Here is a 26,651-nt window from a genome sequence, read left to right on the forward strand (position 1 = left end):
AATTTTTTTTGCGGACAACACCTCATCAAAGTCATTATTTGATTATTCACTGTATAGACAAAGCCTATCACCTAGCCGTGATGGAGACTCCTCACAAACTGCCAGTAGCTGTCTGTATCTGCAACTCATGGTCTGCGCAATGAGACCCTGTTGGGGCACCACTCGTCCGCTTAGGTCGCGTCTGTCAGCCTCTGCTTTGACTCTGCGGGGTATTGGTGGTGGTGTTGGTGGTATTGGTGGTGGTTTTTGGGGTAGAGGAGGATGCCGTCTGTGACCCCCCCTGGGTGTCTGGGCAGGGGGCCAAGCAGCTGCTCTGTGTTCTGCTCTGGTATGGTCCGTCACCGACCTCCTGCTCAGTCACTGGGTCTAGTCCCGGTCGTTTGTCTGAGGGACAGCGGCACCCTTTGGGAGGGCTGCTGTGATAGGAGCTTCACATGTACGGGCACACAAGTGTGTGTGTGTGTGTGTGTGTGTGTGTGTGTGTGTGTGTGTGTGTGTGTGTGTGTGTGTGTGTGTGTGTGTGTGTGTGTGTGTGTGTGTGTGTGTGTGTGTGTGTGTGTGTGTGTGTGTGTGTGTGTGTGTGTGTGTGTGTGTGTGTGTGTCAAGGGATGTATCAAATGTTTAGGTTGGAGCATTTGTCATGTTTTTTTTCCAGAACAGACTGGGTATTAGAAAATGTGCATTTGTGAATCTCTTTCTCTCTGTCCTTTTCTCTCTTGGTCTGTCTGTCTTTCTGTTGGTCTGTCACTCTTTCTATTTCTCTCTCTCTGGTTGAAGGCACTCAAGGACACCCTTAGAGTCACTGGTAGATTGCTCTTACATACACGCATATTGCAGCATGCTTGGCCGTTCGTTTATAGTGCGCCATAAAATTGATGATTCAGTGGTTTAAGCCTTCAGTGTGGATCGCTGAAGGTTAGGGTGAAACAGCACTCTGGGATTTATTTGAGGCCGTTGGTGTAACATTTGTGCTGCTGGCCTCTTTTGATTTTGTTATGCTTTTAGTTCATCCTCTGCCGTATAAATCCAGCCAGCCCCCAGACAGATGTTGCAGATGTGCTGTGCATTTGACCCATCTGGAGCCCGAATTATGGGGAATTATGGGATTGTTTTCCAGCACTGGGAGAGCAGTAATCCACTGGCCTCCCCCTTTCTTGAAGCCAGGGCCAATCAAAATCTTTTTTGGAGGAGATGCCGCCGGTCTGTCAAGGAAATGTAAACCAAAAGACGGCATTACAGAGGATCAAATAACATTAAGGGGGTTGCCCATCTCTATGCTTTCAAGGGAATTATGTGTAGGCTGCAGCTGCCCTGTGGTTTAGGCTTGGTGCTGTCTTCAGCCTGAGCAGCACTTGATCCCATCCTAGAGCAGTAGATTTGGACTGTTGGATAATCCCTTGGTTCAGTGAAATAAAGGATTACATTTTTAATTTGTGAAGGTCATTTTTGATCAGGCCACATGTCATGACAGGCCTCACCCTTATTGACAAAGGTGCCAGTGAAACAGCTCTGTAGATCTGCTCTTTGGCCTTTCAGGTTTGCTGGATTGGTTGGGTACCGACCTAGTCTTTTTTTTTTTACATACATGACATTACTGAACTGAGGGCTCCTCAAAGGTCAAAGGCTACATCTCAGCCACCAGGTCATTCTGTTTAACCTATTCAGTTGTCAGAGTATTAACCCAGGGAAGACCCAAGAGATTATGATGAAGAGGAGACAATATTTGACCAATTTTAGCAACCAGTAGCTAAATAAAGATGGAGTTTTCACCTCCCTGAGTTTGCTTACTTTCTAAATATTGTTTGATTTATTGTATTGTTAATGTATTTGAACATACATGTTGAAATAGCCTTGTACGTAATACTGAACCAGCCTACTTCCTCCTCCATCCCCCTCCACCCTCCACACACACACACACACACAGTGAGAGAGAAAGAGAGGAAAGTGTCTACTGGTTGCAGACCCTACTCCTGTTCTAGAGTTGGGAGTTTCCCCAGTGGAGTCAGCCATCACCCACAGTGGCCCATTGTCTGGATTTCCTAAAGATAATACAGCTTTGGCTTTATTAGGACGATCAGGGAATATGTTTCCTCTCTGAGAGTTAGTAGTGCTCTGTGGGGAGCCCTGTGCCCATGTTTTTTCATCTTATCAAAGAGCCTCTCCCACAGGAAGGCCTCCGTCGGCTGGACAGTGGCCGAGATAAACCTCATTGAACTGTGTACCACCCCAGCCCTGGCAGATCATGGAAATGTTCACCTCACAGAGATGTTATCCCACTGCATCCTGTCTGAAAAACATGGGCCTCTCAGGTGCCTCTAATGATGTATTTCTATCGTATCTAAGTTTTGTGTTCTTCGTATGATTTCCACATTGTAAGGCTAAATCCAACAGAAACTTGTAGGTTTTCACTTGAAGATGACGTACATTCAAAATCATTTGAGTGAATCCAATAAATCATTTTGAAGTTTTTTCTTTTCATGGTTAACAGGCTCTTGACTTGGGTTGCCATTTCTGACTCACAGTTGCGCTGTGTGGCCTCTGCAAAATTGTGTTTGCTACGGCCAAGGAGGCCAGCCAACTTGCTTATTGGTTATGAAACCCTGAATGGGGATGTGTGGTTGTCTGCACTTATGGGAAACTGCACTTACAGCTCTGTGTTTTTTTTGTTTTGCTTTTTGCTTTCATTTGATCTTATTTTGCATGCTCGGTGTGAGACGGTGAGGGGGAAAATCATTTTGTTCCATGTGAGTGTCTTGAGGTTTGTGCTCTAGTACATTTCGCCCGTGTGGTTTTCATTCGAATTTGTGTTACGGGACCCTCCAATTGTCATGGTGGTGGCAAAAGGCTTTAAATGAGTTGATTGAGTTAGATACGTTTCTTTTCCTACAAACAAATTCTTGGGAAGTTTCATATTTAAAATATTGACGGAACCCACGATAGAGGTTTGCATGTTTTAATGCTTTCAGGCTTGTATGTGTGTGTGTAGCGGAAGTATCAGTAGAGTGGCTCGCTCGTGCTCGTTTTCTGGAAGTGAAGCCGAGCCAGTCAAGGGGAGGCCAGAAGAAGGTGGCTTCTGAGCGAGCATGCGCGCCAATCTCACCCCAGCTTCCTGTGTTGATCATAAACAAGAGGGCAGATGAGCTGAAAACAGCTGCAGATAGCATCCTGCTAATCTCATTACCTTTCAACAGCTTTTCCATGCACACCATCACCCCACACACACACACACACACACACACACACACACACACCACCAGCACCATTTGTATCCACAGTGGAACATCGTTAATTTAATACCTGCTGAGTCGACTCTGCCCAAAGGAGGAGTGTAGGAAGAGAGAGAGAGAGAGAGAGAGAGAGAGAGAGAGAGAGAGAGAGAGCGCGAGAGAGAGCGAGAGAGAGCGAGAGAGAGCGAGAGAGAGAGAGAGAGAGAGAGAGAGAGAGAGAGAGAGAGGGAGAGAGGGAGAGGCTTGGTGAATGGTTGAGTAAGAAGGGTTGATGTAGGACCTAATTCAATTAGCTTGTGCATTGCTGTACATATCTCTGTCAGCTATGTGGCAAGAGGCCAGAACCCTTTGCCTGTCCAAAGGGTCTCTTGTGCTGTCTAGGGTTGCAGATCGCCAAGGGCGTTGTCCTTCCAAACAGCGATCAAATTATCAGGACGGGAGACTTCAGAGCATCCCAATTAATGTAATATGCTGCACATCGTTGTGGTGCTTGGCACTGCGTTGATGATAAGGGAATGTGAACGAGAGGCTGAGGGGAAAGAAAGCACGGCACTTAAGCCCAATTCCCTCAGATGAAAGAACGAGGAGAGGCGAACTTAACAAACACGCCATTATTGTACGCTCTCTTCTTTTAACGAGTTTAGTCAGATTACCCTGAAGACTTGGCCTTTTATGCAAAAGCACATCGCTTGGATCGCAAATTCTAATGTGTCAGGGGGTTGGCAGGGCAGTGCGGCATCACATGGACTCCCTGGAAATGGAGATTTAACGCTTCACTCCACAGACTCCCAAGAAGGGACGGCACACAGGCCAAGTCCTAGAGTCGTATTAAAGAGTCTCAGGGCTCTCCTCAGGGGCGGGGAGGATGATTTGTGGTCTGCAGCGTGATGTCAGATCGATGCAAACCGTGACACAAGCTGCTTAGACAGTCCGTTCCACTGCTTCTCCAGTGCATGCTGCTGCAGCTAGCTCTGGTACTCTTTAGCAAACAGACCTCCAAACAAAACCCCAAAGTGAGAAGGGTGCTTTAGGAGAGGCCTAACAGGAGCTCTTTGTGTGCAGCAAGCTTTGACAAACAATGACCCTCTTTCCTGTTTAGCTACCTGAGAGTGTTCACCACGTCAACCTCCAGCAGATGTGTGGTGCTTAGCAGCACTGTGCCAGGAGTTGTGTCCTTCTCGGGTGTTGGGAACTAGTTTATGGGAAGTGAACGCGATACCGTTCAGGTTCTCACCAGTGTGTTTTTAATTTGCTTTACAAAAAAGAGATTGCAGCCGTATTTGCACTGTGGTTTGGCTGTACATGGAGTGGTATGCTGATAATTAAAACACAGTTGGAATATTTGTCACCTGATTGCATTTAGTGGTTTGAAGCAGCGATAAGTAGAGATAAGTTATGTTTAGCACAGGTATTGTTAGACACCCTAATATAGGTGGCTAGCTCATGCTGTCAAAGTGAAATGGTTGACCTTTGTACTCAAGTGTGCGCACTGTGTGAGAAATACACGCTGCAGCTGTTTAAATTCAAGACCAAAATTCCATGTCTTTGCAATCGTTGAGTTTAGTGAAAAGACTAAATGAGATGAAAACATCGATTCAACATCTTATCATGCTGTTTAAGAAAGACGGACGTGTCTTATATTTTCATATATTTGGTGTTACTGCAGATTCTTAGGATTGTTATATGGGAGCACCACAAGCTCGGAGATGTTATTAACTTTTACTTTTCATGTTTGCCAAATAGATTGCCAGTGGAAAGTTATTACTCAAGAATGTCCTGATATTGGAACTCATGCTGACCATTCAAAGGCTAGAGACTATTACACATTGTTTTTTTGTTTTTTTTTCTTGTCCAAAAATGGCTTTTCAGAATTTGTGCTGAATCAGTGCTGAAGTGTAACACTGGCTTGGGTTAACTTCACCTGCAGGCAGGCTACTGTCTTTGCTAGGGCCCACTATTCCATGTTTGGATGAAAGAGGGGTTATTGTCCTGTAAATCTAGCTGTCCGGGAAGAGCCATATTGTGTTGTAGCTCAAAGTTCTCTGGGCCTCATTGTGTCCTGCTGTTTCAGGAATTGATGATGGCAGTTTTGCGAGGCCGCTGTGAATCTTCCCTCGATCGCTTTGCTTTCAGTGCCAAAGGCCACTCAGACAATGGCCGGGCGCTTGCGGCTATTCATCGCGACGGCCAGAGTGAGGGCTGTATTCAGGCGGGAGCCTCTCGCTCTGCTTTTGCAGCGCAGTGCTGCGATCGAGACAGGGTTCCGCTCCTGCTCTGTCCTTTGCCATGGTAACTTTAGAATTGTAGTATAAAGAGTTCCCGGGCTGCTAGCTCTAACATCAGACCCAAGTCTCACAAATAACAAGTCCCCAGACCAGAGTCAAAGGGGCCGATGTCCTCATTTTCCTCAGACTCATTGGTAACTGACAGTATAGATGTTTTGTGCCTGTTTAACAGACATGACTGACGCTCCTTAATACACTATTGCTGTTTAATGGGAGTTCACCTGGAGTGTTGTGATTTGCTGTGCTGTGCTTTGCAGTGTATTGACTTGCTTCTTCCATGAAATTTTATATTAACAAAAAAGCGAGAACATTTAGACCTATGTTTGCTGTGATAAAACCAGCCATTAAAGGGCCATATTTACAACAGGGTCATTTTTGGAACAGCAGTATCTTTCTTAAGAGTTTGCTTGTGCAATGGAGTAGACTAACATCCTGTACCTCTTCAAATCACAACCCTCCCTTTCCACTTTTCCCTATCTGATGTTGGTCTGTTGGCTCTGTTACACCTACTCTGTAATGAGATCTAGAACGAGGGATTTCACATCAGTACCATTGACTCATTTGTGTCGAGAGGAAGCAACATTGAGAGACCACAGATATTGTTAGCCAAGGGAAAGAGGCGGGGGGGGGGGTTGGTGATGCTGGATGGGAGGCAGACCTTTGGACACCCATGTTAATCTAAGCAAGTGCCCTCACCGATCCAGCAAAGGTCTGCCATGCTCTCATCCTCCGCCCAAATGCTGTTTACCCTGACCTTATGCATGAGTGCTCATCAAGTCCCATGGTGAGAGGAAGCTGGTTGGTGAGGTCATCTAAATGGGACTGAGCCACTGACAGTTTCCCTCACTACTGTGTAATAGGCCAGGTGGCCGGCGGTTAAGTCGTATAAAACGGGAGAGGCTGAGTGTGTGTGTGTATGTGTGTGTGTGTGTGTGTGTGCGTGCGTGCGTGCGTGCGTGCGTGCGTGCGTGCGTGCGTGCGTGCGTGCGTGCGTGCGTGCGTGCGTGCGTGCATGTGCGCATCGATTTTTAATTGAAGTCATTTGGGTTGGATAAATATGAAAGTCGCCCGCGTCCAGGGGCCGTCTGGGGGTTGTGGCTTTCTGCACCAACCACCAGGCTGCTGTTTGCCGGGCAAGAGGCAGCCGCATACTGGAGGTTTGCCCCTTGTCTGCTGCTCTGATCACCGGCATGCATCCACCCCAACCTCTACCACACCTCCTCCTACACCCTCCCCATAGCCCACAGAGGAGGCTAGCATCAGATGGAATGGCAGGTGGACGTGTGCCATGTGTGTGTGAGTGTGTGTGTGTGCTGTAGGTGGCACATTGAGTTTGTTCTTCTGTTCTTCTCAGTTTGTTTGTTTGTGTGTGTGTGTGGATATTTGTTTGTTCACATGGGTGTATTGTTGTGTCTGTGTTTCGTTGTGTGTTTTGGTTGAATGGTTGGTGGTGTGTGTGTGTGTGTAAATGTGAAGCATGCGTTTCTGTGTTTTGAGAGTTTGTGCGTGTGTACACATATGTAGATTTTGATGTGTGTGTGTGTGTGTGTAAAAATAAACACAAAGATACACTCACATAACAAATATATATATATATATTTGTTATGTGAGTGTATATATATATATTTGTTATGTGAGTGTATCTTTGTGTTTATCTTTGTGTATCTTTGTGTTGCCTGTGTGTGTAAGACAGTAAATGTTGGACCGGAGTGACATCACATTGTCCCTCTTTCGGTGCCCCCCCCCCCCCCCCCCTCCCACTATCCTCCTTTTCATGTCCCTCCACAGGTGTCCAGACTACGCCGTCCAGTTCACAGACTCCTCCTATGCTCTTTTTCCAGTCCACCGTAGTTTATGGCCCTTTGCATCTGTTGCAGTTGCCACACAGTAAAGAACAAACAATGTACAATGCCTCTTCAGTCTACCGCTGTTTAGGGGCCCTGGATAATTAGCAACTGGCTGATACAAGGTTTCTGTTTACAGTACTTCCATATAGGGGTAGGCTGGTGGGTGGGGGAGGTTACCAACTAAACACCTATCCTTTAAATCCGTGACCTGGGGCAAAACTCTAAACTAGAAGCAGCGCTAGCCTACCGGGTTTTGGAATGCACACATCTTTATTGTGGATGTATTATGTGCGATGAGGTAGCAGGGAATACAGTGCAGGTCAATGTGGGGGCCTCATTAAACAGGGGCGAGATAAGAGAGAACTAGATGAGGGGGAGCGACTCTCTCACACACACAACACTGTCCCCCCCCCTCCCATCCTCTCCCATCTCTGGGGTTGGTAAATAGAGCAGGGCCTCTCTGATTCACTAAGCAAACTTCCTGTGTGCCTGCCGGTTAGCCGGGGACCCACTCGTTGACTCGCGCTGTTGTACAGGGCATTTTAATGACCGTTTGGTCAAGAAAAAGAAAGAGAGAGAGAAAGAAAGGCTGGACACACAAATAAAAGAGCTTATCAGAAGACGTCCATGGAGAAAGAGTACACTGAGCACGGGACGAGCCCCCTAGTTCATGTACATTTGCTGCGCGCTGGGCGTAAATCAGCTGAATGAGCTGTAGGGCAAAGGGATTCATAAATAGCATTGTCTGTCCTCGGAGGGCAGATGGAAGAATGAATTCCCCTAGTTCATATCCTGTCCACTCTCATTAGAAAGAGCAGAGGATGAAGAGCAACATCATCCCGTAATCACCGTGAATCCGTGCCGCAGGCACATGGAACATCTCCGATGATGTTTTTCATTGTCCTTTTTTAGGACTGTACTTAATTTACACTCTTTTCAGACAAGGGTCCTCCATGGAGCTTTTGGAGTAGATGACTCAAAATAGCGGTGTGATGCAGTGCGGTAGTTAAGCTTAGCTGTGTGGCGTCCGGCTGGTGTGCCTTGTGAACCCCCCCCCCGCCCACCACCACCGTCAACACCAATGATTAGAGGAGAGTGGTTGCTATGATGGCCACCGCCGCTCTCTGCCATGGTGGCCCGAGCCAAACCAGGCTGCGGCGCACTGAGAGTAAATGGAAAAAAAGCACTTCAGTGATCGTGGGAAATACTGCAGGGCTGGGGCAATGTAAATTATATGAGGGGTCTTTCAGAGTTACACAACATTGAAATTCAATAAGTGGCAATGACTTGTGCACACAGAGATGTGTGTGCCAAAGCCAAACAAAAAATAATTGATTTAGATTAAAGAGTGTTTCTCAGATGTGGGGCTCAAAGAATTAGTGGCTGACATACATGTCTTAGTCAAGCTGGGACCCTGTGTGTGTGTGTGTGTGTGTGTGTGTGTGTCTGTGTGTGTGTGTGTTTGTGTGTTATTTGTGTGTGTGTTAGTGATAGGGTCGGCACAGGGATAGTTTTATGACCGGTCAACAAAAGCGGACATACAAAGCAAGCTTAAGAGGTTCCACCCCGCCCCTAAACCCTTACCCCACGCCCCTCCTCCCCACCCGACACCAATATTTTCTCTCCTGCCATGGCCAGGTGATGTGATTGTCTTCACTCAGTTCCTGTAAAATAACTGTCATCATCCCCCCCCCCCCACCCCCATTTCCCACCTTCCTCTCTCAGGTTTGACCTTTGACTGTGACGGCATCCAGTAGAGTTGAGAGAGGAGAGACTCTGGAAGATTCACAGGACTGCTGGGGAATCCTCAATGCTGGTGGAAACCTTGACAACCACACTGCCCTCTCTCTCTCTCTCACCCCCTGTTTCCCTTCACCCTCCCCTATCTCTCTCTCTCTCTTTCCCTATCCCCCACTCTGATTTTTCTCTCCACAATACCTCTGGGAGGAACTCAGTTGCTGGCAGGAGAGGACTGTTACTGCCTGCCAAATAAAGGGAAAGAGAGAGAGAGAAAAGAGGCAGAAGAGGCAGCTAGATGAAGAGTGATAACTAAAATAGTGGAGATGCTCCACAAACTGAGTAAACTGAGGCTGAGATAGAAAGCACCGGAATGACTTCTGAAGTCGTCACCACCATCGCCATGGTGATGATGGAATAACCACCACATCTTTCTTTTCACTGGAGGACTATCTTTTTTGTATTTTTTTTCTTCTTTGGTGCCTATGAGCTCTCATCATGCCAGCCAAAGGGAAATACCTGCTGAACGACCAAGAGCTCAAACAGGAAGCACTGTACAGGAAGTTTTCCGGCATCAGTCAGTACCAGCCGCTGGTGCTGCTGCTGGGCCTCTCCATGCTGTCCTGTGCCATCCTACTCATCCTTTTCTTCTCCCTCAGCCTGGTGAGTAGACTCCACTCCGTTCACACACTCCTCCTCCTCCTCCTCCTCCTCTTCTTCTTTATCTCCCCTCTGCAGTCCTCCTTCATTTGGTCTGTTTTTTTTTGTTTTTTTTTTGAGGCAGGGTGTTTGCTGTGCTGTATTTGTCCATTGTTCCAAGATAAGATTAGGTTGGGATTATTTGCAGGGTTAAGGCTATTGACTTATAATATGTTCTTGTATGAGAAGTAACATTTATGACCTAGGTAAGGCGACTGAAATAATGTCACGTATTATGATGTGGGACCTCCTACTTCTGGCCAAGCTGTTCAGTTATCACTCTTTCATCACTGCGGAGGTGCTAACGACCTTATAGGAGAAGTCTGCTAATCAGTAGCCAGATGGTTGGAGGAAGGGTGAGATAACCTTATGAACAACCCTGTGGTGACAAGGACAAGAGTGTGAGACAGGAGCTGTGTGTAATTGGATGTGAGAACACAGGAGAGTCGTGAAGGCTTGGCTGAGAGTTCATGGAGCGCTGGTTAATGATGGTGGTAGTCGGTGGCGGTGGTGTCCAGGGGAGTCGGAGGAGAGGATAATGTTAGTCCAACGTTGGCTGAGATGACATGGCGTAATGGTATGAGGAATGTTATTGTTCCACCCAGGGAAAGTGGCAGAACTGCGGGCCGAAGTTGTTGACATTGAAGAGGCCTTTGTGCTTTCCTTTGGTCAGGTGGACGAGTCACACAGCCTGACAACATGTCCATCCCCCCCCTCCCCCCGAGTGATCTTTAAAGGAAAATGTGTCTTCACTTTCCTGCTATTGTGTCTGTGTCTGTCTCTCTCTGACATACACAAATGCTAAGGCATGCGACACACACACACACAAACATTCCTGTCCCTTATACATCCACCCACATCCTTCCACCCAGCTTTCCACCCAGATATGCAGTGACTTGCGCACACTGTCAGGGAATTATTTCACCCTTTGTATAAGGACTGTATTTAAACCTCAGTTATTAAGACACACACAACCAAGAATAAAATCAAGTAACAGACATTTACTCTGGCCCAGAGGAGAGTAGTGGTTTCAGAACGCTGTCCCCACATACACTGCCCCTTGAGTAACTTGCCTGACCATTTATTAAGAAAATCTCACAGAACAAAGACAATGACACACCCATGGCTCTGTCTTCCCATGCCTGGTTCCAAAACACAAGAATGTTTACCTAAGACCCCCAAAAACCCTGACTATGGGTCTTAGACCAATAAATCAGTCTTAACCTAAACATTTCATGACAGTCTGAATTCCAAGCTTCTCTTCCCACAGTTTCAAACTTCCTTTCACAGAACAATGGAAAGAGCTTAGTCCTCCATTTAACTAACTAACTAATATCAACTAAAACACATCATGATAATAATTAAAAAGAAACATTTCTTTCACATTTCCCTCCTGTTTATCATGAAAACAATACTAGTCTAAACATCATTAAACTAAAGCATCATCATCTTGATGGTTCCAAACAACAGTTCACTCCACACAGAAGTACATACAAGACTAGACATGAGAACTTAGAAACATGTAGAAATACACATCATAAAAATACAAAAAGTATACAAATTGCTACAATAGAGAACAGACCTTTCAACATCATTTACCACCATGTACCAGATGTAACCCAAGCAACCAGATTTCACCACGGAACATTAACCACTTTGTCTTGTAATAAAGCATCACATAACAACCTTCATTTGCTGTAAGGCTTCAGTCACAGAAACACTATGAATATAATCCAATATCCAAATACACAGATATCAGTCACAAAACTCCCCCACTAGCAGCAGTGAGTAAATACACTAACTAAGTTGGCATTAACAAAATCCTAAACTATAGTTAAGGGTTTCCATTCTTAACATGACTTTTCTTACTCATAGGGCCTGAAACAGAAACAAAATAACCTTGGAGCTGGTGGTCCAAATCTTTTAGTCATCAGCACATCAGTCCCCCACACGCTGTCATGCTTCTCAACAGCAAATCTCTTCTTACGAGATACTCTGCCTGCGAGATAGCACTAACAACACAAAAATGGTCCATGACCTGGGCGGGGGCGCTTACGCCACCCCAGTGTGGAAGAAGATGACTGTACCATATACTACCACACAACCACAATACCTCTCTCACCTTAGGGGTACCCTTGTCAGAGTGGCAATGCCCTGCATTCCAACCTCAACATAAGGACCTGTTCCTATGGACAGGGTACGACGTTGGCTGAGGAAGCAGTGTTTGATGACAGTATAGCAGTATCGATGACAATTTCATTACACTGTTTCCGTCTCAGAGAGCCTACTCTCGTTGTTCCTCTAATAGAAAAACACATTAGGAATATGGAATGGACTTCCACTTAAGGTGACAGCTAGGTTGTGGCATGTTTTTTAGTTCTGCTAGTGGGTGGGTATTGTTACACAGATCCTGCACCTGGGTATCGTTTGTATCATAAAATGGCTTACTGTAGCCCCAGTTGTCTGGGGCACACTTCTCTCCAACACAGCTCATTGCTTGGAATGAGAGTAGCCTTGATTTAAGTCTAGGGTGAAAGTAGGATGTTGGCATTAAGGTACATACATAGCAATTAGTCTTATCAAGTCTGTTCGCTTGCAAAGATGCATATCTATACCATGAATTAGTAAAATACAGATGAGTAACGTTCCCCATGGTCTAATTTTCCCCATATGAAATCCACCTCTTATGGATTCTCTCAATTACACTTGTAGAGGACCATAGACCCAACATTACCCCTGAAGTAATCATTAATAGTAACAGTTTAAACATTGTTTTACCCAAGTTATATAATGTATACAGAAAAACAATAAACACAAATAAACAAGAAAAACAATAAACACAGATACACCTCTACTATGTTGACCAGAATCTCTAACCCTCAGGGCGCTCCCTGGAGGTTAGGTGACGTTAAGACGGAAAAGAGCTATATTTCTCAACCCCCTCAAGTAGGCACGAAACCCTACTCAACGCTAGTGGTGCATCCTAAAAAAATGAACGAAGTTTACAGTGTGACAGATGAATCCAGGTGGAGCGTTCTGCAATTTTAACGGCAGTGGGGGTAGACAGTAGCACTTGATATGTTTCCTCCCCCCTGTCGTCAGACCAGCTCTTTCATCTGATGATTTTGATGAACACCCAGTCACCTTCACCTTCACCTGGCCTTGTATCTGTGGAGACACAAAAAAAACTCGAACAGTATTTGGTTCTTTACATTTCCTAGTTTGTAGTATAATTTGTGACACACCAAAAGTTGGTCTTATTGTTTTGCACAGTGCTTTTGCTACTGTGAAATTTAATTGAGTTATGCCGAATACATATCTCACATTTCATACAAAAAAAAATTTTTTTAATAGGTTTTTAATCCATATGTTGTATAGTGCTCATGTACTATGCTAACCATTCCCCCAGTTGATACATAAGTATCACCATGACTCTTAATCGCTGCCCATTTATATAAAATCACACTAATATGTGTAAGTTGACAATTCTTCTCATCTCCTCTCCTTTTAAAATACAGCGTGTGTGTGTGTGAGAATGTGAGCCCTCTGTTCCCCCTGACAGCCCCCACCCGTGTGCTTCTCTGTCCGTCTGAACAGCCAACCACACAGGCTTGTTTAAAAAGTCGAAGTTGCCGTAAGCGATTTTACGTCTTAAAAAACAATCTACAATAATTCCGGGCTATCTTAGTCACTCAGTACTTTGGCACATACAATAGCTCACAACACATCACAATCTCGTATTTCCATTTTTCTCTTGTTATGCCCTCTGACGGCGCACTACTAAGGTAACGAGAGAAAGTTTTAATCTGATCTTTTTCGTTTTATGTGCGTCGCTCTCTCAGCAATTTTAAATGCTCTCTCTTCACAGATGTTACACAAAATACCTTCAAGTAAACTATGCCAACAACTGGTCACTTGCTTATTTTAGTTTTAAATATCAATTTAAAACGTTAGGTTCCGATCAATAATCTTGCTCCAATGACTGAATGCCCACATCAACGCAACTGTGTTCGTCATTTCATCTATCAAGTTCACACCCTGAATAAAAATATACGGACATTTGCGATTTACCCCACAGGACTTGACCTATCATCAAACCGTCAAATCTTCGTTTAGTCTCGCCTCGGAGCACCAAACAATCTCTTAATGAAACAAATTAACTCGTTTTTGCAAATACAATTCTTGCAACACTGGAATTATTTCCATTCATTACTATAATATCTATATATTTATAGCACTCTGAGATTCTTCTGAATCCCACTCCTTTATTCTTCATTATAGATGCTACACTGCATTTCGTTGTCTCAGTACTTGTACTCTGTGCAATGACTATACAGTTGAATCTAATCTAAACTTAACTCCGGGCCTCTACCCCTGCGGCTATTCATGCAATTCGATTATTTGGATAGAGATTTTTTAGTTGATCAGACCAAAATTCCTCATCCTCAAATCGATCTGCACTTGTATTATTTTATTTAAGCAGTATCGCCATCATTATCATATAATGATACAATGATAATTAGATGATACACAATGATGATCACAATTCCAATGTGTCCCTTCCTCACCTGTGCTGTTAAATCAGCCACAGTCACTGGTGGCTATTTCAATGAGACACATGGATTGCGCGCGTGCGCAGTGTCTGTCTATGCCAGTATCCCAATTTCTCATTCACAAATGCTCAACTCTATTTATGTCTTTACATAATTTCTAGTAACTCCCCTTCACGCACTTAAGACTAAAAAGTGCGTGCAAATGAACAAAGCAGATAAAATGTATAGAGTTTGTACGTGGCCACCGTAAAAAGCTCTATAGTTTATCAAGCCTGCAGTTTTCCCCTCTTTCTCCACAAGAATAACACTTATCCTCACTTTCTTTTAATCTTCTTCTTAACTTTCCATTGACTTTCTTATCCTCTCTCTCTCTCTCTCTCTCTCTCTCTCTTAAAACCATCTCATATTCATTAATTATGGTGAGTTTTTTTGAATTAAGCAAAATACTTCTCTTGAGTCTATGAAAAATATCCGGATATTTTCCAAAGTTTTAATTTTGCCTAATTACTTTACTCCATTCACACACTCATTCACACACAGATGTACATCTTTTACGTAGGCCTACAACATAACCATAGTCCCGGACTAGGTTTCTTAGTCCCCGACTAAGTTTTTAGCGCTAACAAGAGATCCCGGATCTCTTTAAAAAGATCCCCGATCTTTTTCTAATAAGTAACCCCAGGCTACTTACGTAATATTCTTGTTGTGCGTCTCATCTGGATTCGGAACTCGTCAAAGGCAGTGAGGCGGGGGCAGAAATCCGTCAACCGGCCCAACGAACAATTCAACACGCAGGGTCATTCTCTGTCCTTCTTTCTCGGCTTTCGTATTTCTGCTCCCGTTCATCTGGTCCTTCTTGAGCTCCGGATCGAATGGACCAAACTGTTAGGGATTTATTTCACCCTTTTTAGGACTGTAATTAACCTCAGAATTAAGACACACACAACCAAGAATAAAATCAAGTAACAGACATTTACTCTGGCCCAGAGGAGAGTAGTGGTTTCAGAACGCTGTCCCCACATACACTGCCCCTTGAGTAACTTGCCTGACCATTTATTAAGAAAATCTCACAGAACAAAGACAATGACACACCCATGGCTCTGTCTTCCCATGCCTGGTTCCAAAACACAAGAATGTTTACCTAAGACCCCCAAAAACCCTGACTATGGGTCTTAGACCAATAAATCAGTCTTAACCTAAACATTTCATGACAGTCTGAATTCCAAGCTTCTCTTCCCACAGTTTCAAACTTCCTTTCACAGAACAATGGAAAGAGCTTAGTCCTCCATTTAACTAACTAACTAATATCAACTAAAACACATCATGATAATAATTAAAAAGAAACATTTCTTTCACACACACACACACATGCACACACACACGCACGCACACACACACACATAGACTTGCGTGTCTGTTAGTGAGATTTTTCCCTTTTCAGCCAATGCTGTTGCTAGGGGTAATGTATCATCCTGAGAGAATGAGGATTGCACTGGGCTATTGTTGAAGGCAGAAGCCTGCCAGTTCAATATAATGAAAGCTCTGAAAACTTTCCATTCTCTCTCACACACACACACACACACACACACACACACACACACACACACACACACACACACACACACAGACACACACCCACACACACACACACACACACACACACACACTAGCTGTGGGAGGATTGGAGTCGACCAGGGCAAGCACACACGGACATGCATGTATTAGCGAACCACTTCAACAGAGAGCACAGCAGAGTTTGCTCAGGGTACAGGCTGAGAGGACCATGCAGGTTTGGCTTTGCGGATGCATGAAAAAACATTATGATTGGAATTGAGTGGAGGAGAGAGATTTTTGCTTTGGCAGTGGTTTAGCATAAAAGGTACACTAATAATTTACGGTAATAATTCTGCCCTGCAAGTGTTAGGCTCCTGCTGTACAAGACAAATAAATGTCTTCTGATCAAGCTGTTTTATCTTCTTGGACTGTTTTGTTTTGTTTGTTTGTCTAGCATGTGCAAAGGTTTGCATGCAAATTCGGAGCAGTTTTATATAACTGAGGTACGCTATGACCATGACTTTCCCCCAGCGTGTTTACTTTAGTTTGAGAAGAGCACTGGCAGTCTTTATGTGCTCGATGGGGATACCACACTGAGCAGTCTGAGAGCAGGGAATCTTGCCCTTTCCGCTGCCATGGAAACCACCTTCCACCGCATATAATGCTGAATGCTTTTCCCAGAGAGAGAAACGTCCCCTTCTCACACTGCCACCTGGAATTCACTCCCCTTCTCTCCTTGCCTCTCCTCCTGAAGATATATTAGGCAGGAAGTCATAAAGACATTGATCATTTTTCAACCTAGTTTATGAATTTTACACTGAACACTACCCACATGTATGTACTGAATGTCTTCCTTAAATCAGTGGAAAGGGACATGTTGACAGGTAGGCACTGAAATATATACGTACATGTTGTACCTTGCTGCATTTATCAGGCTAAAAAGAAACCAAACAACATTTAGCACTGTAATTACATCCTTAGTATTGATATTTATTGGCTTGTATTGATTATATTGTTAAGAACCTACAACCTGAGTTAAAAGCCTTTATTGTCATAGTTTTTTCATACAACGCAATTTGGACCTGAATGCAGGAACATGAAGGACAGAGAGGTGCAACATTAATGCAGGCATGAATGCATGTAGCTCCTTGTCATGGTTAACAAAAAACACATTTATGCTTAACGCTCATTATTGATTACTGTTTGAATCCTGTCTTTGCAGAGTGCGGAGAAGCACAAGGCGTTTGTGAGCGTGGTGAGCTGTGGCCTGTGTGTGTTCCTGGCCGTGTTTGTGTTGGTGTGCACCGAGGTGGTGTCCCAGCGCTGGCGCCGGCTGCTGGGCCTGCTGGTGTGGGCCACGCACCTCACCATGGGCTTCACCTTCGTCTTCAGTGGGGAGCACATCTGGCCCTGGGACCAAGTACGCAAACACACTCTCTCTTTTGTTTATCAGATGAAAGTATTGTGAACTCTAGGGTTATGTGTCGTTTGGTATGTTATACTTTGGATTTCTTCCCTGAGTTATATAAAATGTTTAGACATAGAGGGTATCGTGTATACAGTGGTGATATTTAATGAGGGAGCAATATCTGACCTGCACAGTTGCCTTACATTAATTTCTCTCTCTCTCTCTCTCTCTCTCTCTCTCTCTCTCTCTTTCTCTTTCTCTACAGGTGCCATTCTTTCTCTTCATCATCTTCACAGTTTACACCATGCTGCCATTCCAGATGGCCTATGCAGTCATCCTTAGTGTCATCACCTCCGTGTCCCATATCATTGTTCTGAGCCTACGATTGGCTGTCTTCTACCCCTCCGACAGTCAACCCCTCCCTCACTTAGCAAATCAGGTACAGCAATCCACACCTCAGCCAGTTACATAAAGTGTTACGTAAATGATGGTTGCTGCCATCACAACACTAAGAGGAAATGGACCAGATTGTGGCAAAGCAATGAAATGTATACCTAACCAGTTGCAAAACAATGCCAAGTACACCATAGTATCTGAGGAACATCCCACAGTTCGGCTAGGCATAGTGCGTGTAACAGCTTATGCAATTTGCAAAACAACTGTGTTAATTATTAAGTTAGATGCCAGCAGCCTTTGGAACAGTAAATCAACTGTGTTATTTAAATTGAGGCTGGTCCCATAGATTTCATTATGTTATTTGCACACAGTGAAAGAGCAAATTGCAGCCATGTTTGTGATTGTGAATAGTAGATGACATCCTTGAGCTCTCTTTTTCTATCCATGTGACCACCTCCTTTGTGAATGTGTGTACTTTTCTGCTTGATGTGTTTTGTATAGCTTGTCCTTGGGTCACACAAAGAACTTCTCATTTCCGATAAACCATCTCTCCTGTTGCTGTGTCTGTCTCTAGATACTTTCCAACGCTGTAATATTTCTGTGTGGGAGTGTGGTGGGAGCCTTCCATAAGATTCTGATGGAGAGGGCTTTGTGGCAGACCTTTAAGGACACGCTCAGCTGCCTGAGTATCCGCATGAAGCTGGAGATCGAGAAGAGACAGCAGGTATGAAAGTAACTCTCAGCAACTCAACTCTCACTGACTAGTGCATTGCTTGAGTTTAGTTACCGGTAGTACTTAGTGAAGGCTGAAAAACTGAGCGATTGGTTAGGGTTTACTTTTATATGCACTTCCCAAAACCCAAAATAAGAAACTCGAAGTAACCCGCTTTGAATGGCATGGTGTACGTGTACCATTTTCCCCCAGCGGAATCCTTATCATTACTGCATAGGGCCACCTATGGACTAGCCTACTGCATGACTAAATGCAGATTATGTACCTTGTCCTTTAATACGTGCTCAAGTTATTTACAACAAGACAAACGTTTAATTAGTGTTTGCAAATCCTGGGAACTGTCCACTATTTGTACAGCTGCCATGCTCTGCCAGTTCTTTCAGACCTAAACCATTATCCCCTGCCGACAGAACATTCAAAGATCTCTTGCAAATTAGCAAATGAAGGGCATCACAAAAGGGCCTGACAGATATATATATATTGAAAACATCTTCATATGCTGTCTCTCTTATTTTACTGGTTGTAGTCGTGAAAATGGACATGTTTTGGCCTCAGACGCCTCTAAACCACTTAGCGAGATTGTGGGAGATTGTTACGCTTATTATTGTCATCATAATTTCTTCACGTTTAAAATAATATGTTAATATTTGTCTCTGTGTGTTCTTTAGCAGCGTGATTGATAATGTGTTATGCGTGCTGGCTTCCAGTATGTGCAGGGGTAAATGATGGATGCTTTGGCTGCCCTGTGCGTGCCATGTGCTGAGAGAAGCTGCTGTTGCACAAACGTGTCCACTCGTTTTTCTCCTGCCATTATTTTAATTGGAAATATATCTTAGTGTGGGCTGCACATTTTTTACTGTATATGGTCTCGCTGAAAGGGATTGAGCACTGTGACACCTAAGAGTTTTGAACTGCCATGTGCACATCAAACATTATGGGGAAGCATGTTTTGTTTAAAATGTTCATCCAATCTCCTGATTGAGTCTTACTCTTCTATGACCAATATACACATGGAAATAAAGATACTTGACTGGATATACCTAATGTAAGTGATATTGTAGGTATCATCAAAATGCATCAGTTGGAAAGCTAGCTGAATTTTATCAGAGCCAGCTATGCTTTTTAGATGAAAAGCTCCTTATTGCTGCTTTGAGATCAGTGCATGTTTAAAACTAATGCTCCAAACTCAGTTTTGCATGATGGTGCATGGAGAGTGTTTCCTGGAAGTGCATGACACAGTGCTGTTAGTGAGCTTGATCCCGCAGCAGCTGTACTACTGTACAGGGTCAGACTGAGAGCATAACCCAATAAAGAGGTTAGGAAAAGTCTTACGATGTGTGTGAAAGAACAGCCTCACCACTCACACACAAGGGCCCTCTCCACATAAGCTTGCATACTCAGAGCAGAGAGTGTCCTCTTGTTTACTTCTGATAAGATCTGTGGAATCAATTGGAATCAATCGGTCAGTATTCTGGAGCTTACAGTGTGAGTAGCCCTTCCTGCTTCACGGTCAGCAGAAGACATGAAAGAGCGGGAGAGGGAGAGAGAGAGAAGGGAAGATTTTGAGAAAGATGAAAGAAGAGAGAAGGGAAAGAAAGAAGAAGAAAGTAAGAGAGATAAAGAAAAAAGAGAAATAAAGACATCAAAGAGAAAGATGGATAAAGAAAGTTAGAGAGGGAGAGGCAGAAGAGAGAGATAGAAAAAGAAAGAAAGAGAGAGAGAGAGAGAGGCAGAAAGGGAGAGAAAGAGTAGAAAATCAGGTATGGAGGTTATTTGAGGCTGGAGTCCTATAGAAATTGAGAGGGAAAGACTGAAGGCCATGAATTCCATCGGAATGCAGAGGAATTAGGATGATGAGACTTCAACTGGACTCCTGGAGCAGTCAGCATCGTGTCCTGACATGTTCTTCTTGCAGCTCACCTTCTAATCCTTTCTTCTCATGCAAACTCATTTTTCTTCTTCTCGGTTTTCTGTCTTTCTCTCATCCTCTCTCTTCCTCTCTGTCCCTCTCTTCCTAATCCGTTATCCCTTTAAAAACAAGCACATAAAATTATCTTTATTTAAAGTTCTGAATGAGGAAGAGACTTGGTGATGCTTTTATGAATGTAGACTAGAAAAAGCCATCTGTGATGGGTCACAAACTTCATAACAAAAGACAGCCAGCACATACAAACTCAAACACTGCAGGTGTGTATCTTTTTGTCCGTGCATCTGTGTGTTTTCAACCGAGACAGGGAAAAAGAGTGTCCAAATATTTATTTCTACAGTGCCTGTAAAACAGGAATGTTTTGTCATCTTTTCAGGAGAACCTGCTGCAGTCCGTGCTCCCAGTCTACATCTCCATGAAGATGAAGCTGGCCATCATGGAGAGGCTGCGGGAGTGCAAGGACAAGGAAGAGCAGCAGCGTCTGGTCAAAGACAACAACTTCCACAGTCTCTACGTGAAGAGACACGAGAATGTCAGGTACTGCAAGACACTTACTTTCTCATCATGTTCATCTCGCAACTATGACGCATTCGGACAATACGACTAGAACATTTGGATAGGCACCTAATACTGTACATGATCACACAGTGAGTGTAAGCGATTTTATTGTTGACAAATTAAGATATTATTTTAGGATGTCAGAAATGTTCCTTTTCCGTTCTTGGATTTGTCTGTAATGTTGTGACTCACAGTGGTCCAGTTCCTTAAAATGGACGGCTGAAGCCTTTGGTGTTTAGTTTTTACTTCCTAATAACCATCTCACTGTAGCGCATGTTCTTTTTTTACCCCCCTCATGCAGAGAACTCTAAATGCCTTTCATGACCATAGTTAACAGACAGTAATTTGATTAATTCAATTTCCCCCTCCCCTGCCCTTTGGGACTTTCTATTTATACATGGAGTTGACCAGATCTTTACAATGTCCAGTTCTCATGGAGCTGCTTCAAATTTAGACTCGGCTTGCTCGCCACATTAGCGTTCGAGAAATAAAACACCCGCTCAGAATAGCCCGCCACCTCCCCCGAAGCCGTTCACCTGCGCGCAGCGAGACAACAATGAGCCGTTGTTGTTGTTCACGGCCGGCCTTGGGAAGCAGTAAACCTGTAATGGCGTCTCCCAGGGCTCATTGAGCCGCTGTGAACAGTGTTCATTACAAAAGTGATGAAAGCGTATCTCTGGTTCTTTACCGGCCATAAAAAGGCTTTCTTTTTGGAACTCATTTTTTTCTCTTGCAAACAGAGAGCGTATCCAAAGGTCTTTGTTTGTTTAAGGATTGAGCATATTAAAGGTTTTTTTTATAGTATGCTCATGCTGTGTCTTTCTTTTCAAGGCATAGTTTTACTGTCAGGTCACACTGTGTTTTTTTTTTCTCTCATCGCCCCCAAAAAAACATGCCTTCCCTTTCCTTCTCCTTTTTCTTGCTTTGACTGTCCAGGAGAGACAAGGAATGGAAAAAGGATGTCACATCACAACACTACTCAGTGTCAGTTCTGTCTCCCTCTCTCTCCTCTCTCTCTCTCTCTTTCTCTCTTAAAAGCGCCTTTCCTGAAGGCCAGTGTATCTTATTGTTAGGCATGTGAGAGGGTTTATTCCCCCTCAGCAACCTGCTTGAGCAGATTGATGACCTCTGGGCCAGTGACGGCTGGTTTATGTGGACATCCCATCCCATGATGTGTGTCTTTCTTCACAGTTTCCTTAGAGGAACACTTGGCCACGGATGTCCAGGGCGCAGGTCATTAGCATAGCGTTGTTGTTGACATTAGCATTCCTCTAATGAACTGAAGCGCTGGCAGCTGTGTGGAAAGACGGAAGGGCTGCCAAGCCAGGGGACACGTCCCTGATTAGCCGTGTGTGTGTGTGTGTGTATGTTTGTGTGTGTGTGTGCGTGGATGTGTGCCCGTGTGTGTGTGTGTGTGTGTTGGGGTGCACACGCGCGTGTACATTATGTATCTGGTCAGGTGAGTCATAGACCAGGGGTCAGCTAAGTGTTCCCCCAAGTGGCCTGGACGAGAATGAGAGGTCACTCCAGGTCAGCAGAAGCCCTCTGCTCCCCTCACATGATCCCTCTCTCCAGAAACAGAATGAGATGGAACACTGCGTGGCATAATCATCAGAGGGCCACCACGTCCAATCATGTCATGCTCCTGTGTGCATCTGCAGTGAGGAATAGTAGTGGCCAAGGGACATGGAGTAGCTGCTGTGTAGGAGTTTATGTGTTGGTCTTTGCAGGTGTTATTTTTTAAGTGCAAGTTCACCCCCGACTCCACCCACTGCTAAAAAGTAACATAAACTCCTGTGAATGATGAGTCTCGATTAGCATATGAAAATGACTCACAGTCACTGGCGGGGGCTGGGGGAGGTGGACCGCCAAAGTATGAAAAGTAAGTGTTAGAGCAGACCTGGGCAAAGTGCGGCCCAAGGGCAATTTGCGGCCCGTTGCCTGTCCCTGTGCGGCCCGCGGAGGTCAATTGTAAATTAGGAATCAAACGTAAATACCTGTACTTATTATACGGCTCTTCAGAATGTTCCAAAAAGTTCGGTTGATTTGAATGGGCCATCCCAACGTTCGCAGGTCTGTAATTTCTTTATATTCACTGCTGCGAAAAATGTATGACTGGTGTCATTGGCAACAGGTTTTGTGCTTTTAATTCACATCTTTCATATCATTCCGCAACGCAAGTAGTCTGGTCATTTCACGTAACTGAAAGTCATTGAAACTTGAAGTCAGAAGGTGGGTTGCTTCGCATTTGCGTGAAGAACTAAACGGCAACAAAATCATTAAAAAGAGGTATTTTGGAGAAATGTCTTCTATTATTTTGGCAAGTAACCGTATAATAAGCGGGATATTTTTTTATTTCCGTAGGCCTACATTCGTGCGTGTGGGCGTGCCTGCGACCATTTGCGCTGATAAATATTTATATTAATATTAATTTGTATACTTATACTATTGCATTGCAAGCTTGCTCTCGTGTGTGTGTGTGTGCCATGTGTATTGGTCGTCTGGGAACACCTTTAATACTGCAAACATGCTCATTTTCAAAATCGTTTTGGTGAATGTTGATTACATGTTGATTAAATAATGTTGGCGTTTTTACTATGCCTGCACCAAATTTTTTTGATAGCTTAAATGCAACATCTACTCTTACCAGTAGCAGTTAATCAAAACCATACAATTTAATGTTTTTTTTTATAAAGAGATACAACTTATATTGAGCAGAATTGAGTTCAGCCTATTGGTCCGGCCCTCCACAACAGTCCCACTATCTCATGTGGCCCCTTGGGGAAAATAATTGCCCACCCCTGTGTTAGAGCCTTTGAGTGTTCTGGGTGGTTGATGTTAACACTGATTGATTTATCTTCATGCAGTATTCTCTACGCGGATATTGTGGGCTTCACACGACTGGCTAGTGACTGTTCTCCCAAAGAACTAGTGATCATGCTCAACGAGCTCTTTGGGAAGTTTGACCAGATCGCCAAAGTAAGTTTGAGTCAGAAGCCACCGATTCTCACACTTATTGGTCTATTGTATTTATTTAATATCTTTAACACCCCTAATGTCAGGTGTATGTGTGTGTGTGTCTGTCTGTGTATGTTTTCAACCCAGGAAAATGACTGCATGAGGATAAAGATTCTTGGAGACTGTTATTATTGTGTGTCTGGTCTGCCTGTGTCTCTGTCCAAACATGCCAAGAACTGTGTGAAGATGGGCCTGGACATGTGCGAGGCTATTAAGTAGGTATACACACAAACACACACACACACACACACACACACAGTCACACTCTCTCTCACACACACACACTCACACACTGACAGCCACACGCATTCTTCCACGGTCACCGTCTCTTCATGGCGCCGTATCAGGGCAACCACTTTCTATCCACTCCATGCACTTTTGATAGGTTTAAAGGCCACTTGCTACTGAAAGAGCATGTGGTGACTTGTGTTCGCACAATGTTAAATGTACCAAAACAATCTGGTGTGCCTAGAAAATGCTACATGAAGATGGTTACTTGATGATGCGTAATTTTCAAAGGGATTCATACTCTGTGTTATGAATATAAAAAACAAATCATGATGCCAGCTGGTGGTGTTTAGAGGATTGGCAAAGGTGTGCATGGGATTTTCTGTGCTGTAATGGCATCATGAGATAATTTGGAGAGCTTTCACTGTCAAGGGTCAACGGCATGGCTTTTGAAATTTGTTTTCTTCTTATCTCTTCTGCCTTTGATGCCTGGCCAAAACCAAGAGTGGATACAGATCCCCTGTGTCAAGGGGAAGAGAAACCGCGTTTGAGCCAGCGTTTTGGCTCAGGGTGGGCCTCTGCTGTGAAACTGAGTTCTCTCTCTCTCTCTCTCTCCCTCTCCCTCTCCCTCTCCCTCTCCCTCTCCCTCTCCAGACAGGTGCGCGAGGCCACCGGCGTCGATATCAACATGCGTGTGGGTGTGCACTCTGGGAATGTCCTGTGCGGCGTCATTGGCCTGCGCAAGTGGCAGTTCGACGTGTGGTCACATGACGTCACCCTGGCCAATCACATGGAGTCAGGGGGTTTGCCCGGGTACATCTAACGATCTTCACACCGACAGCTTTACTCCTGCCATGACACTAGTAGACCTACATGGTTGAGAATATGGGAATATGGGTTGAATTCTGTCGAAATGAAATGGCCGTTAAAGAATAAACAAGAGACGTTCCCTGTTGGAATGCTGTGATATTGGTGCCTTAGGATGCATGGATTTTAAGATGAGTGGTCAGATATATATGCCAGTAGTGATAAGAACATTCTGTGAAGATATCATTATGTGGAACATCCTCTAACTTAACCTCCTCCAGCTCTCTGGCCCAGTGAAGACCTCACATAGATGTCACAAGTATCTGCTAAATAAGCAAATATAAACATTAATGTAATACCCCTTCCCTTGAAATAAACCATTCTGATACCTGATGATAAATGAAGGCAGTGTCCTTCTGAACTGTCAAATCAATATGATATTCATGTTCTGTTTGTCCTTAGGCGAGTGCATATAACGGAGTCCACCCTTAAACACCTGAACAAGGCCTACGAAGTGGAGGAGGGCAACGGCCCAGAGCGAGACCCCACCCTGAAGGAGCTGAATGTGCGCACCTACCTAGTGATCGACCCCAGGGTCAGTCCTTTACACCACTCCTGGCCTCTCAGCTTCAGTGTTGGCTCTGGACACTGTGTTTGTTTGTGTGACTGTTGAAGTAAGAAGAAGAGATACTGAAACAAAAATAAATAGAAAAACCAACAGTGAAATGGAGTCATGCTTTGGGATTTCACCTTCTTCTTACAATTTAGTATTTTAAGGCTTGTGTTTTCTTCAGTTGTATATCTGCATATATGTTTGTTGTATAGGTGTATATGCTTGGGTCTGCATGTTTAGGGAAATGCATATATTTTTTGTGTGTGTGTTTCCCTCCAACAGTCCAAGGACCAGACGCAGAACAAGAGCACCGCCATAAAGCCACGTGTGAACGATGGGCTGAAGATGCGGGCGTCTGTGCGAATGACGCGCTATCTGGAGTCCTGGGGGGCCGTCAAGCCCTTCGCCCACCTGCAGAGCCGTGAAGGCTTTCCCACCGACACCATGGTCAACAGCAAGGCACGCTGCAAGGTGCGTCAACATCTCAATATGACAATTGTTTGCATGCTGGCATTACCCCCATCTGCCTTTCTACGCCCTGCAACCTGTATGTATGCCTGATGTACATCTGGCCCATGTGTGGCAATATGACGTATGCTTGAGGAATTTGCTTGAATGCATAATGCCTGCCTCTTCCTTTCTCATTCCCATCTTCTACCGGTCCTGCATTCTGAGCTGGATTCTGATCAAGCTTTCTTCCTTGCCGCCGTTGCCTTGTTGTTTTGGGGGTTCGGGTCTTGGGCTCTGTTAAGCCCATGTGTGTTGTTAACGGTACTTTATAAATGTATAAAATCCATTTAAATTGAACATAGAGCCGAATGCAATTCAAACAAATCAAGCCAAATCTGATTAGGTTGATTGGAGATGAACTGAAATTGAGTTGAATGGGTTGTGCTTTGCCAACACTGTGTGCACCACAGCTCCCAGGTCAATACTTCACAAAGTAGATACATGTTACAAATTGCTGAGGAGAAAATGTTTTTGTTCAGCAGGGTTCCTCTGAACATATACATGTTCAGTGTTATTGAAAGGATGATGTATCTGTTTGCTTTTCTGTAAAA

At 44.3% G+C, this 26,651-nt stretch overlaps 1 protein-coding gene across 6 annotated transcripts in view; it reads left to right on the forward strand.

Annotated features, from left to right (window-relative positions):
* adcy7 (adenylate cyclase 7) overlaps nt 1–26,651 on the forward strand; it is a 48,771-nt gene that overhangs the window by 11,617 nt on the left and 10,503 nt on the right. For all 6 annotated transcript variants that reach the window (XM_031569168.2, XM_031569175.2, XM_031569170.2 and 3 more), the window contains exons 2-11: nt 9,085–9,759; nt 17,125–17,322; nt 17,576–17,749; nt 18,281–18,430; nt 20,743–20,903; nt 23,792–23,903; nt 24,030–24,157; nt 24,825–24,983; nt 25,440–25,572; nt 25,873–26,061. In XM_031569168.2, coding sequence (XP_031425028.1) covers nt 9,595–9,759; nt 17,125–17,322; nt 17,576–17,749; nt 18,281–18,430; nt 20,743–20,903; nt 23,792–23,903; nt 24,030–24,157; nt 24,825–24,983; nt 25,440–25,572; nt 25,873–26,061 — 1,569 coding nt within the window. In that variant the 5' untranslated portion in view covers nt 9,085–9,594. The remainder of the gene's footprint in view (nt 1–9,084; nt 9,760–17,124; nt 17,323–17,575; nt 17,750–18,280; nt 18,431–20,742; nt 20,904–23,791; nt 23,904–24,029; nt 24,158–24,824; nt 24,984–25,439; nt 25,573–25,872; nt 26,062–26,651) is intronic.

Source organism: Clupea harengus, chromosome 6 (genome assembly GCF_900700415.2).
Source record: "Clupea harengus chromosome 6, Ch_v2.0.2, whole genome shotgun sequence".
NCBI classification, from domain to species: Eukaryota; Metazoa; Chordata; class Actinopteri; order Clupeiformes; family Clupeidae; genus Clupea; species Clupea harengus.